We start from the raw sequence: 22,787 nt of genomic DNA on the forward strand, positions 1-22,787 counted from the left end.
TTCTTTTGTTGCTTGTAATTTAGGTGTCATATATAAGAAACCATTGCCAAAACCAAGGTTATGAAGATTTACCATTGCCATTTTAACAAAAGTAAGTCTTCCAATTTATAAAAATGGAATGTTTTTCCATTTATTTAGATATACTTTAATTTCTTTCCACAATATTTTGTAGTTTTCAGTATACAAATCTTTTGCCTCTTTCGTTAAATTTATTCCTAGATATTTTATTCTTTTAAATACTATTGAAAATGGACTTGTTAATTTCCTTTTCAAATTGTTCATTGCTAGTGTTTACAAATACAACTTATTTTTCTATGTTGATCTGTATCCCACAAATTTGCTGAGTTTATTAGCTCTAATTTTTTTCTTGGTTCTTTAGGATTTTCTACATAATAAGATCATTTTATTCAAGAAAGTGTTTTGCTTCTTCCTTTCCAATTTGAATGCCTTTTTATTTTTATTTTTTCTGCTTAATTTCTCTGGCTAGAACTTCTAATACAATGTTGAATAGAATAGTGAAAGCAGGAATCATTCTCATGTTCTTGATCTTAGAGGGAAAGCTTTCAGTCTTTCACCGTTGCGTATGTCAGCTGTGGGGTTTTCATAGATGCCTTTTATCGATGTTGAGGAAGTTTCCTTCTCTTCCTAGTTTATTGAGCATTTCTATCATGATTAGTTGTTGGATTTTGTCAAGTGCTTTTTCTGTGTCAATTGAGATGATCATGTCACATTTTTTCTTCATTCTGTTAATGCGGTGGATTATATTGATTGATTTCATGTGTTGAACCACCCTTGCATTCTTGATATAAATCCCATTTGTATGATCCTTTTGGTGTGATCCTGGATATGATTTCCTAGTATTTTGTCTAAGATTTTTGTATCTATACTAATAAAGAATATTCATCTATAGTTATCTTTGAGTGGCTTTGATATCTGGGTAATACTGGCCTCGTAGAATGCATCAGGAAATGTGACATCCTCTTCTATTTTGAAGGAGTTGAGAAGGACTAGTGTTAACTCTTTAAATGTTTGATAGAATTCACCAGTGAAACCATCTGGTCCTGGGCTTTTCTTTCTTGGGAAGTTTTAGTTACTCATTCAGTCTCTTATAGGTCTATCTAGATTTTTTATTTCTTTTTGAGTCAGTTTTGGTAGTTTGTATGTTTCTAGGAATTTGTTCATTTCACCTAGATTATCTAATTTTTTGACATACAATTGCTCATAATATTCTCTTATAGTTATTTTTATTTCTATAATGTTGGTGGTAATCCCCCCACTTTAATTTCTCATTTTAGTAATTGACTCTTCTTTTTTTTCTTAGTCGTAGCTAAAGTTTTGTCATTTTTTTTTGGTCTTCTCAAATAACCAACTTTTGATTTAGTCAATTCTATTGGTTTTCTAATTTTGAATTTCACTTTTATCTAATCTAATTGTTACTATTTCCTTCTTTCTGACAGCTTGGAGTTTAGTTTGCTTCTCTTTATTCAATTCCTTAAAGTATAAATTTACATTTTTAATATAAGATATTTCTTCTTTTTAAATATACGCATTTACCACTATAAATTACCTCTGAACACTGTATTCACTACATTCCAGAAGTTTTGGATTGTTGTGTTTTTGTTTTCATTTGACCCAAAATATTTTCTGATTTCTCTGTGATTCCTTTTTGACCCATTTATTGTGTTTTAGTGCGTTGTTTATTTCTTATTCTTTTTTATTGCCATAATGAGTCTATTTAATATGCACAATTTGTGAATTTCCCTTTTTTTCCTGTTATTTATACCTAGCATTATTTCATTGTGGTTGGAGAGATACTTTGTATAATTTCAATCTTTTAAAATTTGTTGAGACTAATTTTGCCCAACATGTGGTCTATCCTGGAGAATGTTCCATGTGTTCTTGGGAAGAAGGTACATTCTTTTGTTGTTGGGTAAAGTGTACTGTATATGTCTGTTAGCTCTAGTTAGTTTATAGTGTTGTTCAAGTCCTCTATTTCCTATTGATCTTTTGGCTAGTTGTTCTATCCATTATGGAAAGTGGTGTATATTGAAGTTTCCAACTATTATCACAGAACTGTCCATTTCTACCTTAAATTGTGTCAGTTTTTGCTTCATATATATTGGAACTCTATTGTAAGGTGCATATATGCTTGTGATTGCTGTATCTTCTTGATGGATTGACCATTTATCAATATGTAATATCCTTTTTTTTCTTTTTTTGGTGAAGAAGATTGGTCCTGAGCTAACATCTGTGCCAATCTTCCTCTATTTTATATGTGGGTCACCACCACAGCACGGTGCAATTCCTAGCCCAGGATCTGAACCCATGAACCCGGGCTGCTGAAGCAGAGTGCGCTAAACTTAACCACTACACCACTGGGCCAACCCCTAATGTCCTTTTCCTTTTATAGCATTTTTTTTTGAGAAATATTAGCCCTGAGCTAACATCTGCCACCAACATCTGCCACCAATCCTCCTCTTTTTGCTGAGGAAGACTGGCCCATCCTTGCCAATCTTCCTCTATTTTATGTGGGACGCCTGCCACAGCATGGCTTGATAAGCCGTGCGTAGGTTCACACCCAGGATATGAACCGGCAAACCCCAGGCTGCCAAAGCAGAACACCCCAACTTAACCACTGCACCACTGGGCTGGCCCCTCTTTTGTAGCAATTTTTGTCTTGAAATCTATTTTGTCTTATACTGGTATAGCCACCCCAGCTCTCTTTCAGTTACCATTTGCATGAAACATCTTTTTCCATCCTTTCGCTTTCCATCTACTTATGTCTTTCGATCTAAAGTGAGTCTCTTGTAAGACATCATATAGTTGCATGTCTTTTTAAAATCCATTCTACCAGTCTCTGCCTTTTAATTGAATACTTTGCCCTGTTTAATTTAAGATAACTACTGATAAGGACTTCTGCCATTTTTCTGCCTCTTTTCTGTGTCTTAGACCTTTTTTATTCCTCATTTCCTACATTACTGCCTTCTTTTGTGATTGACTTTTTGTAGTATAACACTTTTTACTCCATTCTCATTTCCTTTTCTGCATATGTTTATTTTCTTAGTGGTTACTCTGGGGATTACAATTAACATCTTAAAATTATACTAATCCAGTTTAAGTAACCCCAGCGTTGCTGCAGTAATATACAAATGTCCTGCTGCTGTACAATTTAGTTCTCCCCTCTCGATACACTTGTTGTCATAAATTAAATCATTACAAAATGTGTGCCAAGTAATGTAGATCTATACTTAACATTTTATGCATTTGTCTTTTAAATCATGTAGGGAAAAAAGAGGAGTCACAAGCCAAAAGTACAATAATACTGGTGTTTATATTTACCTATGTAAGTACCTTTAGGTGTTCTTTATTTCTTCATATGGCTTCCAGTTACTGTCTAGTGTCCTTTCATTTCAGCCTGAAGCATTTCTTGTAGGGCAGGTATACTAGCATTTAATTCCTTTAGCTTTTGTTTATCTGTGAGTGTCTTAATTTCTCCAGTTTTGAAGTATAGGTTTGCCAGACATAGAATTGTTCATTGACATTTTTTTCTTTCAGCACGTTAAATATAACATGCTACTGCTTACTGGCCTCCATAATTTCTGCTGAGAAATCATCTGTTAATCTGGTGGAGGAATCTTGGACATGATGAGTTCCTTCACTCTTGCTGCTTCAAGATTCTCTCTTTGTCTTTTGACTGATTTCAATTGGCTCAGTGTGGATCTCTTTGAGTTTATTCTACTTTGAGTTTATTAAGCTTCTTGGATGTGTAGATTCATATCTTTCATCAAATTTGGGGAGTTGCCATCATTTCTTCAATATTTTTTATGCTCTTTTCTCCTTCTGGGACACCCATGATGTGTATATTGGTACACTTGATGGTTTTTCACCAACTTCTTAGGCTCTGTTCATTTTTCTTCGTTCTTTTTTTTTTCCTTCCTGGTCCTCAGACCGGATAATTTCAGTTGGCCTATCTTCAAGTCTGATTCTTCTGCCTGCTCCACCCTGCTGTAGCTTCCCTCTAGTGAATTTTTATTTCAATTACTGTTCTTTCAGCTCCAAATATCTATTTGGTACCTGAATTTTTATCTCTTTATTGATAATCTCTATTGATATCGAGATATTATTCTCCTGGTTTGTTTTAATTCTTTGCCCATGGTTCGCTTTAGTTCTTTGATCATATTTAAGAGAGTTTATTTCAGGTCTTTGTCTAGTGAGTTCAGTGTCTGGGCTTCCTCAGGGACAGTTTATGTTCATTTCTTTTATATCCTGTTAATGGTCTATAGACTTTCTTGTTTCTTTCCCTGCTTTTTATTTTTTGTTAAACACTGGACATTTTGAATATTATAATGTATCAACTCTGAAAATCAGAGTTGTTGCTGTTTCTTGAGTGTTACAGTTTTTGTTTTTTAAGTTTTTTTGTTTAGTGACTCCTCTAAACTCTTTTTTGGTAAAAAACTATATTCATTGTCGTGTGTGGTAACTAAGTCCCCATTTTTTTAGCTTAGTGGCCAGCTAGTAATTTGATAGAGATTTCCTTAAACATCTAGAGACAAAAAAACAATAACAAAAACAAAAAAATTCTCACTGTTTGCAGCTAGGCTCTGTGTGTGTTGGGGCATGCCTGTAACATTCAAGTGGGCAGCTTACAACTCTGCCTTTGCTTTCACATCTTGCTTGCCCAGGGCTTCCAGATTAGCCAGAGGTGAGAGTTTAGAGCCTTCTCAGGTCTTTTTGAGCATGCACCCTACCCTGTACATGCACATGGGCTTCTAGATTTCCAGGAATATGTGGAAGCTTTTCAAAGCCTTTATTCCTCAAAGCATCTCACTCCCCTGCCTTTCTTCTTTGGCTTTTCAGTGTATCTATTGTTTCCCAGAAATTATATTCTTTGCCCCAGGTGACAGTGGCTGGTTCATTTTCCTTTATTTTTTTTCTTTTTCTTAAGATTATGATAGTTTACAACCTTGTGAAATTTCAGTTGTACACTATTGTTAGTCATGTTGTAGGTACACCACTTCACCCTTTGTGCCCTCCCCCTACCCCCCCTTTCCCCTGATAACCACCAATCAGTTCTCTTTGTCTATATGTTAACTTCCACTTATAAGTGGAGTCATACACAGTTCGTCTTTCTCTATCTGGCTTATTTCACTTAACATAGTACCCTCAAGGTCCGTCCATGTTGTTGTGAATGGGACGATTTTGTCCTTTTTTATGGCTGAGTAGTATTCCATTGTATATATATATACCATATCTTCTTTATCCAATCATCAGTTGATGGGCACTTAGGTTGCTTCCACATCTTGGCTATTGTAAATAATGCTGCGATGAACAGAGGGGTGCATGGGACTTTTGGAATTGCTGATTTCAAGTTCTTTGGATAGATACCCAGTAGTGGGATGGCTGGGTCATAAGGTATTTCTATTTTGAATTTTTTGAGAAATCTCCATACTGTTTTCCATAGTGGCTGCACCAGTTTGCATTCCCACCAAGAGTGCATGAGGGTTCCTTTTTCTCCACAACCTCTCCAACATTTCTCACTTTTTGTTTTGGATATTTTTGCCATTCTAACAGGTGTAAGGTGATATCTTAGTATAGTTTTGATTTGCATTTCCCTGATGATTAGTGATGATGAGCATCTTTTCATGTGTCTATTGGCCATCCTTATATCTTCTTTGGAGAAATGTCTGTTCATGTCCCCTGCCCATGTTTTGATCAGGTTGTTTGATTTATTGTTGTTGAGTCCTTTAAATATTTTTGAGAAGCATCCTCCATGTAGCTACTTCTCCAACCTGAGAGTTCTAATTTAGGCAAGATAAAGGCACACTCTTTGTGTTAGTCCTTCAAGAAGCCACCTGAGAGACAACCACAATTCTTTGGAAACAAGACCTGCTTTGCTTTCTCCAATACAGTTATGTGATGCTTAACGATGGGGATATGTTCTGAGAGATGCATCAGTAGGCAGTTTTATCATCATGCAAACATGATATAGTGTACTTACACAAACCTAGATAGTATAGCCTACTACACACCTAGGCTGTATGGTAATAATCTTATGGGACCGCTGACTATATACAGTCCATTGTTGACTGAAATGTTGTTATGTGGTGCATGACTGTATCTGGAACCCACACTGAGAATGTGGATTGCCATCTTCAACACCATCACCATGCCTAGGAGGGGGGAACTAAGCAACAGTAAGTTAAAATGGCACAAAGCTTTCCTACTGGGTTCAGTGAGTTTTTTCTTGATTAAGCATTCACTTGGTTGCTATAAACCTTTGACTATTTTCTGGAGTTCCAAAAGGCTGATTCTGACAGTTTTTGCCAGTTTTTTCGTGTTTCTTTGGAGGGACAGACCCTTGGAATTCCCTACTCCACCTCTTTCACTGATGTCACTGTCATTTTTGTTTTACATATTTTGAGACTATATTGGGTACATATGCATTTAGGATTCACATACCTTCCTGGAGAATTACCACTCTTATCATGATGTATTGATCATTTTTATCCCTAATAATACCCTTTGCGTTAAAGTCTATTTTTAAGAACAGATTTAGGTATAATTAACACACATATGGTTTACTCAATTTAAAGTGTACGATTCAGTGGTTTTCAGTATAGTGACAGAGTTGTACAACCATCATCACAATCTTACCTTAGAACATTTTCATTCCCTCTAAAAGGATTCCCAGACCCATTGGCAGTCATACCCCATTACCACCACCACTACTCTCTCAGCCCTAGGCTATCTATTTTCTTTCTCTATAGATTTGTCTATTCTACTCCTTCATATAAAAGAAATCATACAATATGAAGTCATTTGTAACTGGCTTCTCTCACTTAGCATGTTTTCAAAGTTCATCTATGTTGCGACATTGCTTTTTATTGCAACTAATATTCTCTTATATGGATATGCCACATTTTATTTATCCATTCATCACTTATGGACATTTGGGTTCTTTCCACATTTGAGCTATTGTAATACTGTTATGAATATTCATGTAAAAATTTTTGTGTGGACATGTGTTCATTATCTTAAAGTTTGTTTTACCTGAAACTAACATAGGATAAGCCATATTACTTTTTAAGATGTTACTTTTTGGTAGTGTTTGCTTCTTATATTTACCCATCCCGTTACTTTCAATCTTTCTGTAATTAAACAGAATCTCTTGTAATTAAAATGTAGCTTGATGTCGTTCTTTTGTCCAATCTGATCTTTGTCCTTTTACTGGTAAACTTAGTCCACTCACAGTTATGATTACTATTATTTTCAGATTTGTATCTAACATTTTATGAAATTTCTTGCTCTACATTTTATATGTTTTCTTGCTTTCTTGTCCTTTTAATTGAGCTTCCTTTATTTCATCTTCACTCACACTAGTTTGGAAGTTACATATATTTGTATCTTTTTTTAGTTAGCCTTAAATCGTGAATATTTAATCTAAAGGGAATGAATATTTCTCATCTACTCTCAGAAAATAGATGATCCAGAGACTATTTCAACTTCTATCATCGCTCCCATTGTACATTAAAAAAAACCCACAAACTTTTTCTTTTGAAATATTCATAGATTGACTGAGAATTGTAAAGATAGTACAGAGACGTCCTGTGTACACTTCACCCAGTTTTCCCCAATGGTTACATCTTACAAAAATATAGTACAATATCAAAACCAGGAAATGGACAATTATAAAATGTGTGTATAGTTCTCTTATTTTATCACATGTGTAAATTCATGTAACTCTCATTGTGGTTTTAATTTTTAATTTCCCTAGTGGTTTAGTGATGTTGAATGTATTCTGATTTGCTTATTTGCCATCTGTATAGCCTCTTCAGTAAAATCTCTTAATGTTTTTTGCATATTTTCTAATACATATATATATATATATATATTTTTTTTTTTTACTGTTGAGTATTGAGAGTTCTTTATATATTCTAGATACTGGAGTTGTGGATGTGTGGTTTGCACATATTTTCTCCCCGTCTTAGCTTGTCTTTTCATCCTCTTAACAGGGTCTTTGAAAGAGCGAAAGTTTTAAATTTTGATGAAGTCCAATTAATGTTTTTTCTTTTAGGGATTATACTTTTGCTCTCTTATTTAAAAAACTTCAAGCCCAACATCTCAAATTTTTTCTCCTGTAAGTTGTATACTTTTCTACTTGACATTTAAATCTGCTTTATTTTGTTCAGTGCATCTATGTGTCTGTCTCTCTGCTAATACCATATAGTTTTGATTTCTGTCACTACATAAGTCTTGAAATTCAGTGGATCTCTCTTGCTTTCTTTTTTTTTCAATATCATTTAACCTATTCTAGTTCTTTTGGCTTCCATATAAATTTTAGAATAGTCTTGTGTATTGCTACCACAATCTAGCTGAGATTCTAATAGGAATTGCATTAAACTTTCTATCAATTTGAGGAGAATTAACATCTTTACTATGTTGAGTCTTCCAATCCATGAACATGGTGTAAGTCTCATTTAGATCTTCTCTGATGTCTTTCATCAGCATTGTGTAGTTTTCAGCCTCCAAGTCCTGTACATGATTTGTTAGATTTTCACTTAAGTATTCTTTTCTGAGTGATTGTAAATAGTATTGTATTTTTAATTTTGATTTTCTCATGTGTTCATTGCTAGTATATAAAATACAATTGATTTTTGCATATACTTTATTTTTATTCAGTGTTTCAGCTCCCACATTAGCATTATTAATTTTATAGTCAATGCTTGTTTAGTTACTAAATGTTTACCACCGTCTTTCTTCCCCATTTTTCTCTCTCTCCTTTCCTCTGGTTTATTTCTCTTCTTCTGAAAGAACATCTTTTAACAGTTCAGTCAGTATTCTTTTTCTTATAAACTTCCTATTTGTTTAAAAATGGGTTTTTTTTTTGCCCTCTCTCTTAAATGAGTTCACCTACGTAGAAAGTCCCAAATTGCCCTTTTCTCTCCAACTTTGATGTTATTCCATTATCTTCTGACCTCTGATGTTTTTCTGACGTGTACCGTGTGACAGTTTTAGTAGGCTCTCTCTAGTTGCTATTAAGATCTTTTTCTGTGGTGTTTTTTGCTTTTCACCATGTGTCTGCCTCTTTAGAGATTTAATTTATTTATCCTGTTAGTAACTCATTTTGCTTCTTGAATCTGAGGTTTCTTATCTTTCCTGAAGTCTGGAAAAACTTCAGCCATTTTGTCTTCAAATATTGCTTCTCTTACCTTCTGTCCTCTCCTTCTGCAGCTTCCATTAAACTTAATATTGGACCTCTATTTTTCTAGTCTCTTATCCACCCTTTTGCTCGCCTGATTTCTTCTGAGTAAATTTCTCAGAGCTTTCTTTCGCAGATAATTTCAGACACAATTCTGTTGTGTCTAACATGCAGTTTAATTTATCCATTTGAATATTTTTTGTAGGTCATAGATTAACACAATTCAAGATCTGAAGAATAAAAAGTAGTTTCAGTTTGGGAAGCTGATAAAGTTCTGGAGATGGATGATGGTGTTGGTTGCACAACAATGTGAAATGTAACTAATGCCACTGAACTATACACTTAAAAATGGTTAAAATGCTAAATTTGTTGTATTTTACCACACACAAAAAAATCTGAATAAAAAAATTATACCAGGGCAGGCTTGCTTACCTCCTGTCCTTACCCACCTCATTTCTTCCTCATTCATGCTCTATAACCACTTTTATTAGATTCTTCAAAATCCTCTAGCATTTTGGGTTTTCTAAAATGTAAATTCTAGCCAAGACAAATACATGGTCTTATTTCCTCCATCTCTTTCAGTTTTTTACATTACTTTTTCATCAATAATGTATTCTGAATCCCTTCCAAATTAATAAATCCTCATTCCTTTTCTATAGCTGTATAACATTCCATTGTATAGATGTATGATAGCTTATTTAGCTGGTCCACTTTTATTCCACACTAGGTTGTTTCAAATAGTTTACTGTCATAAATAATGCTTCTCCATTAAAACTTTTCAATTGAGTGGCTATTTTTCATTCCTAGAAAATTTCTTTTTCAAACCTGCATTTTCTGATAGTTACTTTTTCATTTGTTTCTTTTGTCTCTGATTGGTTTAACACTCTATACTATCTATGCTATTTCTTAAAAGTTCCTGAGTCTACTGATCCTTTTATATGTCACCTGGCATTCTTTTGTGGCGGTAGACTGTTCCTTCATGTGGTCTGGACTTTGGGGGGGTGTTGAGCTCACTTTTGGCAGGGCTAAATTTATGCAGCCTAGGTGGAGGATGTCACTCTCCATAAAGAATCTGTTTGCCTCTTCTTGGTGCCTGAGGGGTAGAGCCAGTACAAGGAAATTCTTGATGCTACCTTATGAGCTTATGTGTTTCCAGGCCACATAAATAGTATAAATTCAAAATCCAAATATATATGAGGACAAGTTCCTGGTTAAACAATTTCAAGGGAAGAGCTCCCTTCTCTCTCAATCCAGAGCCCAGGCCAAGATAAGCTTCCCCATCCCTTCCTGGGGAGTCAGATTTTTTTTTCTAGTTCACCTTGTGGGCAAAAAGTGTAGCCCTTAAAGGGGTCCTGGCTTTATAATGGTGAGTTATTGTCTCAGCCCCAAAGCTAGATGTACCAAGTGGGTTTTTAGTTTCTGTTTTAGTTCTCTCTGGGTACTAGAGAATGCAATTTCTTATTGTAAGCTGATTTTCACCATAGTTTATTCAGCATTTCTATGTGTTCTAAATGATACGAAGTAAACGTTTATGTGTTTAGAAGCATTTAAATTACTTCACAGGGGCATAAAGCAAGGTAGTAAACCGTGGAATTAGGCACATCATTTTGAATCCTGGCTGTTATACATAATAGCTCTGTAACCATTTCTCTAGATAGCAGTTTTCTCTTCTGTAAAATGAAGATAAAGTTGATGTGAGGATTATATGAATAAAAGATATAAAATGTTTAGTACAGTGACTGGAATATGTTAAGTACTTAAATTACATTTTTACTTTTTAGTAATTTTTACAAAATAAAATGGTACATGGGTGGAAATATGTCATGTATCTACTTTTACAAAGTAGCAATAAGATTGACTGCAACAGTGGGCAAATATCCCAAGTATTTATATGTACATAAAACACAGATGTTATTTGTTGACCGATATTAACAATACCATGCTCTGACCACATCTAACTGTAAACACAATAGTTTAAAAAGGATCATCAAATAAAAGATTATCATATGAAATACGGTGCTGCTGTGAAGGATAAATCTAAGAAAGAGTTGAAGTGGGAGACAATATTTTGGTACATAACGCTCTTACCATTAGGGCTGTCTGAAAATAGAACAGGTAGCCTCACAAAAAGGTGATTAGGCCACTTTATTCAAAAGCAGAAACTGAAGAACTGCTGAAGAGACAGAACAGAAAGAATTCCTTTATTGGGAAAAGTTACAAGTCAATAGTGAAATAAAAGGAGAAAAAACTATTTGGGTAATTGATTTATGACACTAATTTAAAAATCCCATGAATACTACAGAAAAAGGAAGAGACAAAAGGGAACCCTAAACAAAACTTCTTAAATAGGTTAGGAACACTGAAAACCAAATTTAATAATTTTTTTTTAGCTTATTAAAATTGAGTAACAAGAGAAGCTTCTCTCATGCCTAGTTCCATTCCAGGCCAACCAAGCCATCATCAAAATTTCTCTCAATGTACATTCTTGTGATTACGTTGTCATTTTCCTCCTTTTTGTTAGAGACACCATTCCAAAGCAAACCCAAATATTAAAAATAATATTCGAAAAAGCAGTCACAGAAAAGTCAGAATTAAATTTTATTTCACATTGATAGAAACCATGAAAAAGATTTACATTTTCCCACATTACAGCACAATATTTCAATGGAATATTTCTTGCCATAAATTAGATCTTGCTGATTTGTATAACTGAAACAACAATTTATATTCTTCAAGGTAAAGCAACATGACTTAGTAAATGATTGTTTAAAAATTTTAAATCCAGACATAAACATATGGCTTCATTATTAACATTCTATACAGTCCATTACTAAATTATTTCCATTATCAATTAGCACCCATTTATAAAGATGCATTCCTAACATTGTTTTAGTTAGTTGGAATACAACAGAAAATTTAACAATAGTTCAGAAATATCAAGTGTACATTTTTGCTACATATTAAACTGTGGTAACTACAGCATATATATATATCAAGTTCTGACTAACCTTTATTACCCATTAATTTGTTTTCATATAATTTTTACCAATAATCTGAAAAATTTTATTTAAAATCAAATAATTGCTACTCTTATGTTTGCACAAAAACTAATTTAAAAAAATCATCTGACTAAAGTGGAAATTTCAAATAAGTCCACTGGCAGATAACATTAAAGCAAATTTTTCTAATGGATTGTTCATTTCCTACAGTAGTTGGTTTCAAAGATATATACAAAATAAGTAAACTAAAACTCTATGCTACAAGATCATTTTAGAGCAAATCATCTTAAAATTAGTTTTTAAAATCAGTCTTAAATATTCCAGAACATACTAGAATATGACCTAATTATTCTTTCAGTTACAGAAAAATACAAGCACAGAATTAATCCCATTACCAGGACCGAAGATCGTGATAACTATAAAGGTCTAACTTTGGACTAAGGTACAGTTTAAGAAATTAGTATTGGAAGTTTGAAATGATGCCTGGTTTCTTTATAGAAGTATAAATACATTTTAAATACCAACATGTCTGTGATTCAGAATGTCAAATTACAGTATGTATTGACAGCAGATGTCCATGGCAAGGAGGCAATATTTGGTCTGTTATGAAGGATGAAAAAGAAGAAAGAACATATTTCTTTTCTAGAGAGGAAAAAAAAATATTAAATAGAAATGATATCGGGAAGAAAAGCCTGGTCCCCAAAATAAAAGGGCCATTAATTGAAGAGAGCAATATTCTTCTTTATTGACACTTAGAAGTATTATCCCTATTATTAGGAATACTGTAATAACATCTCATTCTGATGTATTACAACCCTTAACTATATGTGAATACATATATAAAAATACAGATATTGCAATGGTGACTATGTAATTTTGGAATAAGTCCATTACACTAAGTCAGAGCTGCACAAATCATTTATATCTTAACTGCTCATTTATACTTGAACAAATTTTCATTAAGCATACTAATAATTCTCAAATGATGTAATACAAAATCTGGTTACAGTATTTTATTATTTTGCTGAATTATATGTGGGGAAAAAGGAGCTAGCTGCTTCAGCTATTTTAATACTAGTATATTCTGGATGATATTATACAAATACATGTATAGAAACTTAAAAGATCATAAATTTCCCAGAAGGAGATATTATCTAGTCTGTGTCATTGGTGTATATTTGCAAAACATTTTAACACTGCAAACATCAGAAGTTTCAAGACTGGGCATGGGAGAAGGTTGATACTCTACGACAGTGATGCTGGTGTGTACTTCTACACGAGGCCTCTTAATGACGTCAATCAACCGGAGGTAGGAGTTTATCAATGAATTGCTTGATATCCATCATTTCCTGTTTGGAATAAAGTGCCAGTAAGTGGTTACACAAATCAGAAATTAAATCCCCACTAAAATACCACTAACTAAATCTATGATGTACATAGCTAAGATGAAACCACATTTTTACTAGTACAATTAAATAAGAAGTTGTAATAGAGAAATGAGGCTATAAGAGAAACTTCAGAACATTTCCTATGATGATGATTACTGTACATTCAAATGATAGCTTCCATCTATTATCTAGTCCCATGAAAATGGTCTGCATTTTGTTATACTTGAACAAACAGAACACTGAGGGTGAGGAGGTTGGAAGGGGCATTAGCAGTGACGATACCTCTACTGAGAAGTCTCAGTAAGTACACAATTACTGCCAACTAAGCATCAGTGGAAAAGCCTAGCTTTTAACATTCCCTTATTAGAATGAAATGCTAAACCCACAGCATAAAATATTTTGTGCCTTTCATAAGGATTTACATACAACCAACCATATGAAAGAGGGCATGTACCTAAGATAGGCCTAGAAAGATATGAAAATGAATATACTAAATATTTATTACAGAAGAAACTTTCCTAGAAGACTCCTGCATCTGGCTCATAGTTTTCTCACCTCCCTCAAACACATTTCTTGCTATCATCTCCGGTATTTCAAGGCTTAGCCTCACAGACTCACAAATTAGCAATGCAGAGAACCTTCAACCTTATAATTTAGTCACTCAGAAAGGAAAGCCACAGCAGGACAGTGGCCTACACAACACTCTAAAGTCCTGAAAGTTTCCTGTGACACCACTTCCTACTGTTCTGCGTCTTTTCACTTTCTGCTCCTAATCATCCAGGCCAGTGTCCTCCAATGTGACTGCACAAAGAATCATCTATGAGCTTCTATTTTAAAAACACATCCATACAAACACAGATGTCTGAGTTCACTCCCAAACCTCCACTGTACTGAATCAGAATCGCGCTGAATTTGGCATTTCAGCATCTGTATTTATTAATCTCCAGGTTACTTGTGATGCAAAGCCTCCTCTGAAAACCTCTGCTCCTAGACCCTCAGTCCCTCCTGGATACTGGACAGCAGCCCACTCCCCTTTCTGATTCAGTTTTCATTATGGTTTCAACTATGTTCTCCGTTACACCCTAGAATCCCAGGCCCCCTTGTCTTTGTGGATAAATCATACTACTATCTGCTTTCTCTGCCCCTAAAGCAAATGATTTAGCCAGGCTGAGTGGTTGCAAAACACTGTGAACTTGGACTGCCTCAATGCTTAGCAATCAGTTTTTATTCTAGGCCTTTTCAAGCCTCCACATCTATCTAGGCCTCCTTCATTCTTATCAATGAGCACATTGCCTACTTTACTGAAAAGATAAAGAAAGAGGATCTAATGTGAGCTCTCAACTACTCTCTTTTCTACCTCAAAATCCTTGTCTATACTCATCCATCCTCTTCTATCCTGATTCAAAAGTGGTGTTCTCCTCTTTCAAGGCAAGCACTACCCATTTCAGGACTTTATATAACATGATCCCTTGAAGGTTCCCCCCATTCAATTATCGTCTCTTTTTCCCCAAGGATTAGCACCTGAGCTAACATCTGTTGCGAATGTTTGGGGGTTTTTTTTGCCTTCTTCTCCCCAAAGCCCCCTAGTACATAGTTGTATATATTCTGGTTGTAAGCGCCTCTGGTTGTGCTGTTGGGATGCCGCCTCAGTACGACCTGATGAGCGGTGCCACGTCCACACCCAGGATCCAAACCAGCGAAACCCTGGGCCACAGAAGCAGAGCACAGGAACTTAACCACTCAACCACGGGGCTGGCCCCAATTATCTTCTCTTTGTCACACCTTCTCCCCACCTCCTCCCCACCGACAGGAGTCTCTTTCTCCCATCCCATTAAAAAAGAGCCTTCCTACTCTTTTCCCCCTTTACCAAAACCTTTTTTTAAAAGGTTTACACATGCTGCCTCTACTTCCTCATCTCCCTCATATCTACCTCACACAATCTGCTGTAGTCTGGCTTCATCTCCCCAAACACCCGACGTCACAGATGGCTTACTACTGTGTAGTTTCTTCCTGGCCTACTTCTGAATCGTTCTCTGAACTCTCAAATGAGTTGCTCCCTCCCACTCTGAAACTCTCCTCCTGTATTCCCATTCAAACCTAACTCCTTTGACCTCCCCCAAGGTTCTATCCCTTGGCTTTGTTTCTCATGATATTCTCCCATGGTAATTCTTCACTGGTCAATAATAGTGGTAATTACTCTAAATCTTTATTTCAGGTTGAGCTTCAGACAAGTATTTCCAACACCCACTGTGACATCGTGAGGTACATCAATCTCAGTATGTTCACTATACTCAGTATCATCTCCTTCCTGTCACCCTAAAGCCAGCCATGTATCTACCTGATGAATGGATCCTCTTAGTCATCCAAGCTAGAAATCTAAGGCCTCTTTGATACCCTCTTTTTTCCTACCCCATAAAATTAGTCACTAAATCCCACTGGATTCTGCCTCATTTGTCTGCAGAATGTAGATTAGATCACATCTTGCTTTGATCAAAAGATGGCAATGGGGGCCAGCCCCGTGGTTAAGTTCATGTGCTCTGCTTTGGCAGCCCAGGGTTTCACCGGTTCGGATCCTGGGTGCGGACATGACACCGCTCATCAGGCCATGCTGAGGCGGCATCCCACATAGCACAACCAGAAGGATTTGCAGCTATAATATACAATTATGTACTGTGGGCTTTGAGGAGGAGAAGAAAATAAAAAGATTGGCAAAAGATGTTAGCTCAGGTGCCAATCTTAAAAACAAAACAAAGCATGGCAATGGCTTCCAGCTGACTAGTGAACAAGTCCATCCTCAGTACAACATAAAAGCTCTGTAGAACTGAGTCTCTTCCTCTCTGTGTCTTCTGTTCTCACACCCAGGCTTTCATAAGACTACGGCCCAAGTGGACAGCTTGCTTTTCCTGTCCCACAGTCTTTTCTCTGCATACTTGCTATCCAAATCCTACCCATTCCTCAAAATCCAGCTCTTTCATTATCATCTGAGTGCCTTCTAAGATAAAATTAATCTCACTTTTCTCAGTTTTTCAGAGAACTTTTTTTAAACTTCTAATATAAAATATATCACATTCTGCTTTCTATAGTTACTTGAATATATATTCTTCTTCCCTATTAAATTTTTAATTTTAATTAATCTATTTTAAATTTTAATAAAATGGACTGTTTTTTGTCTTTGAATTATGTACAATGCTTGCATGTAATAAGAAATCAGTGTTTTTTGAATTACATTCAATGAACTTTGACCTAAGTCCTGCTAACCTATGATTCAGTACGAATTCATTAATTAACTCCTTTAAACCCCTAAGTAGTCAAATGTTATTTATCTTAAAAATATCACATGGAAAGAGTTGCAAATATGTCTCTGTAATCACTGTTTCCAAACATTTACCTGTTGACATGAACTGTGCATCATGCCTTCATAGGTTTTGAAGGTTACATTGGCTGGATTTACCAATGTTTTTAGCTTTTCGACAGTAAGAGAACCAAACATTAGGGGAACTAATGGGTCACAATCTCCATGGCACTGGAGAATAGAAATATCTCTATTAACTCCACTGATAGGACCCTGCAAAAAACAAAACAAAACTAGTATTATTTATTCACAAGTGTAGAGCATGATGCCAGGCATTTAAAATTGTAGATACGCACATACAACACACTATTACCTTCATTATACGTTATATATGGCCACAGAAATAAAATTCTTTCCATCACTATACTCCTCTTTATTTAAACTTTTACAGGACATATGATTACCCTGTCTTGTGTTATATGTTTTCCCATGAATAGGTTCCTTGAAGCAGATTGTATCTTAATTCTTATAGAGTCACAGTGTCTTGATATCAGAGGTATGTTTTAGCTGAATCATGTTCTTTTCAGCTCTTATTTAATTGATTTCAATAAGATGGTTAATAAACAGCACTTACTATGTGCAAGACACCAAAGAGTTACTATAGAGCAACAGAAAAAACCCTAGATTTAAAGGTGAATTTGAAAATAAAATAATGTCCACATCTCCCATGGTTACTATATATTGCTTTACACTGTTGAATATTTAGAAATTATATTCTATGGCAAAATTCTATCAAGCAGTGAACATACTGAACATTCAAAAATAATATTTCTACATGTAAAAAATAGTCCTAATTTTTATATATATCTTAAAATGTATTAAACACTTCAAAATAAGATTAATGACAACATAACTTATTTCTTATTCCACTCTATGAAATCCACAGTAAAAACAAGTGTACAGATAAAGCCTAATGATACATCCCAAAAGTCTAAGAAAATTCTTCTTAAAAAAGGGTGATTGATGTAAACTATGGGCTTTGGGTGACAACAATGTGTTAATGTAGGTTTGTCGACTGTAACAAACGTACCACTGTGCTGTGGGATGTCAACAGAGGGAAAGCTATGCAGGTATTGGGAAACGGGCTATATGGGAACGTTCTATAATTTCTGCGGAATTTTGCTGTGAACCTAAAACTGCTCAAAAATAAATGAGGTTTATTAATTAATTAAAAAAAAAAGACAATCCTCTCCCCAACATCATCTGCTATCTCCAGTTCAGTAATCCAATGTTGCGTGCATCAATCAGGCTACCTGTGGAAACGAAGCCCGCAGCGGAAGCCAGCAGCTGAGTGCAGTGACACCTGCCAGTTTCTGCTGTGTAGTAAGAGCAGTGTATAAAGATAAAGCTCCTCCCTGGAAAGATAAGCAGGGAAAGTCAATGGAACACATCCTCTGCTAACAGCAACTCTTAAGAGATTTCCTCTTATTAATAATGTCCATAAAAAAGTCAAACTGGTTGGCTAATGTCATATTAAATCAGGCAAACTAGTAGAAATACATACACACCCTACCATGTCCTAAAGAACATGCTTCTCTACACTCAAGACTATTGTGAGAACACAGCAACTACCCAATCAGTCAAGACAGAGTTAATAGTACAGTTAACTGCTGCACTTACAACCACCTTAGGAATATTCTGAATTTATGGTTACTGTTTTCTCCTCTGAAAAGTCTTAGGTATAAAATCAAATCTAGTCTTAAATTGGTATTATTTTCTAAAACAGGAATTCAAGATAAAAAGAACTATGTAGCAGACAACTTTAGATTATCTGCCTACCCAGCTAACAATACCTTGCATTCTGGGAACTGCACTCCCATCAGTCATCTAGATGTCACATCACTCTGACCATTCCCATGGGTCATGGGCCACATGAGGACATGAGATTATTTCTCATCCGAGATAGCTATGTTCTTTCTCCCAGGATTTTGAAATTGGGATTCAGTGACTGTTGGTCTGTCTCTTTGTGTGGCTGGAACTGTTAACATGTTAACTCAAGAAGTGGAAAAGCTATAGGGTGCAAAAGCAGAGACAGCCAGCTGTAGATGGAGAGGCAAATGAAGGAGATGAGCAGAGCAACAGAGATGAAGACAGAGAGAAAGATCTGATGGCTTTCCAAATCCTAGCTATTCCTGAGGCCCTGCTTCATTATCATCCTTGGTTTCCTTGATGTGATCCCACAGACACAACTTATTTCTTAAGGTACTAGAAGTTGGTTTCTATAAATTATAATCAATGAATCTCAAATATACAGACTCCCATATTAGCTTCCTATTTGAACCAAGCATTCATTTTTGTACCTACATTTATGTCACAATGTGTATTAAAATGTACATTATCCATGAAATTTCAACAAATACCAAATCAAAAACATATCTTTCTACTGTGTATTGTATCAACAACCTATCTTTCTATTGAATTCTACCTTTTAAATAATTCCACAATTCTGACACTGGCCTAATTCAGGTATGCTGAACACTAAGCTGTTGATGCAGAATACCTGCAGATTAGAAGCTAGAGCAATGTGGGGATGGGTGACATGGCAAACAGGTGATAAGCTGGAATAAAGATGTAAGAGCAATATGAGGTAACTGTGCCTGTGGAAAAAGTAGAGAGGGTAGGAGAAAAAGTAAAGAAAGAGAAGACGATGCCAAAAATAAACATCACATATTTATATCTAAACCTATTTTACATGACAAAATGAAGGAGGATAATGATGCCACCAAGATGGCAACACAGGTCCTTCGTGACTTCACTCCCCCTTACAAGAACAACTAGCAACTATTCAAGAACAAGACACCACTGAGAGAATCCTAGAACACAGGGTGAAGCTGAAGCACCCCTGCACCACACAGACCAAGATAGACGCATTAGCAGGGTAAAAGCAGCAGCAGCTAAATGTTGACCGCATTGCCGCACTGCCCCTCCCCCAGGCCAGCACAGCACCACGTGGAGAGGAGTCCTCTGGGCCTCCAGTTCCCCCAGTGGGAAAAAGAGAGTCCAGGGAGGACAACAAGCACCACCCCCCAGCATTGTGGGTCGCTCTGTGGGAGGTCCTACTCTGACCTGCCCCACAAGGACTTCAGGGGATCTGCAAGGCTCAACTAGGAATGTGACTGTGACAAAAAGAGGGAAGAAATTCTCTGGTCTTCTACTGTATTGTTCCTATCAACAGTTTCCTCCTAGGACAGGGGACTTATGTTTAAATTAGAGTTTTGTTTAAAGGGGTGTACAGTGTTAATTAAGAAACCTAACTACATGTGTACTATGGTTATTTTAAGAAAATATATTCCAGGTTCCAATCAATTTACTTAATAAATTGATTTTTAAGATGTAACTTATAAGGTGAAAGCTACTGCTGAAGAGAGAAAACTAGAAAAGCAAGAGTATGAAGTAGTCTCTTAATAATTATTTCTAGGCCATTTGTATTTAATTCAGCATAAAGGTAAGTAGTATATCAGACTCTATAATATCTAAAAAATAGACTCCTCCATAGAAAAAGGATTGAAACCACAGACTTCTAGGTAAATATACTGATGCTACTGACATACCACTCAAACTTTCTCTTACCTGAGAAAATCCTCCCAAAATAATTCTGTGAGAAGGAATGCCATTCTTCACCTCTTGCTCTATCAAAGCTTTTACTAAAAACAACATGAAAGTTAAATCACCAATACTTTCAAACTTAAGCCTATTGATATAATTTAAATAGGGAAAAATTAATAAAACCAAAAACAGCACAAAGTATATTAAAGGTTGAAATAAGTGAAAAACTGGAAGCACTCTATTAAAACACAAAATTAGAATATTTTCATTATAAAACTAGATTTTGCAGGTGCTGCTTAAACTACTAAATTATTTCATTATATAATTTGTAAACAACAGTTCTTTCTCATCAATAGATGGGTATTCTTTTATCTATGTTAATTCTGCTCATATACATTTTATATTTCCCTCTCATCAATGAAGCATAGGTATTTGTATCTAAAGTTGTCATTTTAAAATCTAAGTAATTAAGTAGATTACATGGTTTATACTTTACAGTGTTTAGCCAGTTCATTCTATTATTTTAAAAAGCCACAGTATTAATTTTTCCTATAGCCTATAAATGATGCAGGGGAAAAAAAATCAAATGAATTCTTTTGTTTCTGCAAAATACTTTGACACTCATCATTAAAAATAATACTTGATAACTCTCAGAATTTCCTTTCTCTTTATAATCAGTCCTGTATTTATGGAATAACTGCACCTTTTACAAAATTATCTCCTTTCATTTTTGACATATGTGCAAGAGTTTCTTTTTTTTTTTTTTGGTGAGGAAGATTGGCCCTGAGCTAACATCTGTGCCAATCTTCCTCTATTTTTTGTATGTGGGATGCCACCGCAGCATGGCTTGATGAGTGGTATGTGGGTCTGCACCCAGGATCTGACCCAGTGAACCCCAGGCCGCCAAAGTGGAGTGTGCAAACTTAAACACTAAGCCACCAGGCCAGCCCCAAGAGTTTCATTTTTTTAAGATTAAAATTTCTAACTTTATATTTCCTTTTTATAAAAAAACAAGAATCTGCTTTTATTAGAATACTGTGAAAAAATATAAATGCCCAAATTGAAAATTATTTTTTTACATAATGTTGAGTTCTTAGAATTTGTATGAAAAGCAAGGGGTACCCTGACTAGGGCATGCGAGATTGGGATGGAGAACAGTGAAGGAGGCTTAGGAATAAAAGAGCTGGTGAGAAGTAGGAGGGGAGTTATTTAGGAGAGACTGCACGGCCTCAGTCAGAAACAAGCTGCAGAAGTAGCAGAAACAGCCCAGCTGTGAGGAGGGAAGGCTGTGGCTGGGGCCTGGTGAATGTTAGCTGCGTGACAGCCAGGAGGATGTTGGGACCATTTTCCCTCAGTTTCACAAAGCTTTACTCCTCATGGTTACACCAAGTGCTGAGACGAAGTTAACAAACTACAATGTCAGCAATCAGCTATGCAGTAGTGGGTTCTAATTTCAACCACCTTTTGCACAAGGGCAAGGGCAGCACTGTGCCCCTCGTCCTAATCTGAGCACTCTCTTCTTTGGTCAGCAACATATTCTCTCAGCCCTCAAATAGAGACTCCTTTCTTTCCTAGCTCTGAGTCTAAGCCTAATTCTCTCCAATAATACACCATCTCAGACAGGAAAGAAATGGCAAGTACATCACAGGCCAACTCCATCATTAGGACAGAACTTTTCATTCTGGAACACCAGGCCCATCTGTCTTCTTCACAAGGCCCAGTCTCTCCCCATCTTCCACAGGGTCTAACAACTCATCCTCACAGCCAATATGCATTTTTGTCATCTATTATTTTTTGACAAAATCCTAGCTCTAGGATTCCAGCTCTGATTTGCTTTTTGATGATCCTAAAAGTCAGTGTTCTTGGTTTGACATTCCTAAATATCCAGTGAGTGCTTTTATTGTTTTGTGGGGTTTTTTTGGATGAAGATTGGCCCTGAGCTAACATCCGTTGCCAATCTTCCTTCTTTTCCTCCCCAAAGCCCCAGCACATAGTTGTATATCCTAGTTATAAATCCTTCTAGTTCTTCTATGTGGGATGCCACCACAGTATGACTTGATGAGCGGTGTGTAGGTCCACACCCAGGATCCAAATGGGCTAACCCTGGACCCTGGAAGCAGAGCGCATAAATTTAACCACTCAGCCCCCAAGCTAGCCCCTCAAATTGTTTTGAATGTATCTTCCCTGTTTTAAAGTTCTTAAGACTTCTTCTAAAGAAAAGATTTAAAAAAAAGATTTTTACATGGATCCTCCTGGGTTTTGGTTTTTAAGCTATTTTGGAAATTTTCAAACAAATATAAAAA

At 35.7% G+C, this 22,787-nt stretch overlaps 1 protein-coding gene across 2 annotated transcripts in view; it reads right to left on the bottom strand.

Annotated features, from left to right (window-relative positions):
- Positions 1 to 11,784: 11,784 nt before the first annotated feature.
- LYPLA1 (lysophospholipase 1) overlaps positions 11,785 to 22,787 on the bottom strand; it is a 35,282-nt gene continuing 24,279 nt past the window's right edge. Inside the window, exons 5-8 of one of the 2 annotated variants that reach the window (XM_046642597.1) lie at positions 20,509 to 20,582; positions 18,192 to 18,293; positions 16,975 to 17,151; positions 11,785 to 13,547 (exon numbers count right to left, since the gene is read on the bottom strand). In XM_046642597.1, the coding sequence (XP_046498553.1) occupies positions 13,494 to 13,547; positions 16,975 to 17,151; positions 18,192 to 18,293; positions 20,509 to 20,582 (407 nt within the window). In that variant the 3' untranslated portion in view covers positions 11,785 to 13,493. The remainder of the gene's footprint in view (positions 13,548 to 16,974; positions 17,152 to 18,191; positions 18,294 to 20,508; positions 20,583 to 22,787) is intronic. The other variant, XM_046642598.1, reaches the window with a different exon arrangement.

This window comes from Equus quagga, chromosome 16 (genome assembly GCF_021613505.1).
Source record: "Equus quagga isolate Etosha38 chromosome 16, UCLA_HA_Equagga_1.0, whole genome shotgun sequence".
Taxonomy (NCBI): Eukaryota; Metazoa; Chordata; class Mammalia; order Perissodactyla; family Equidae; genus Equus; species Equus quagga.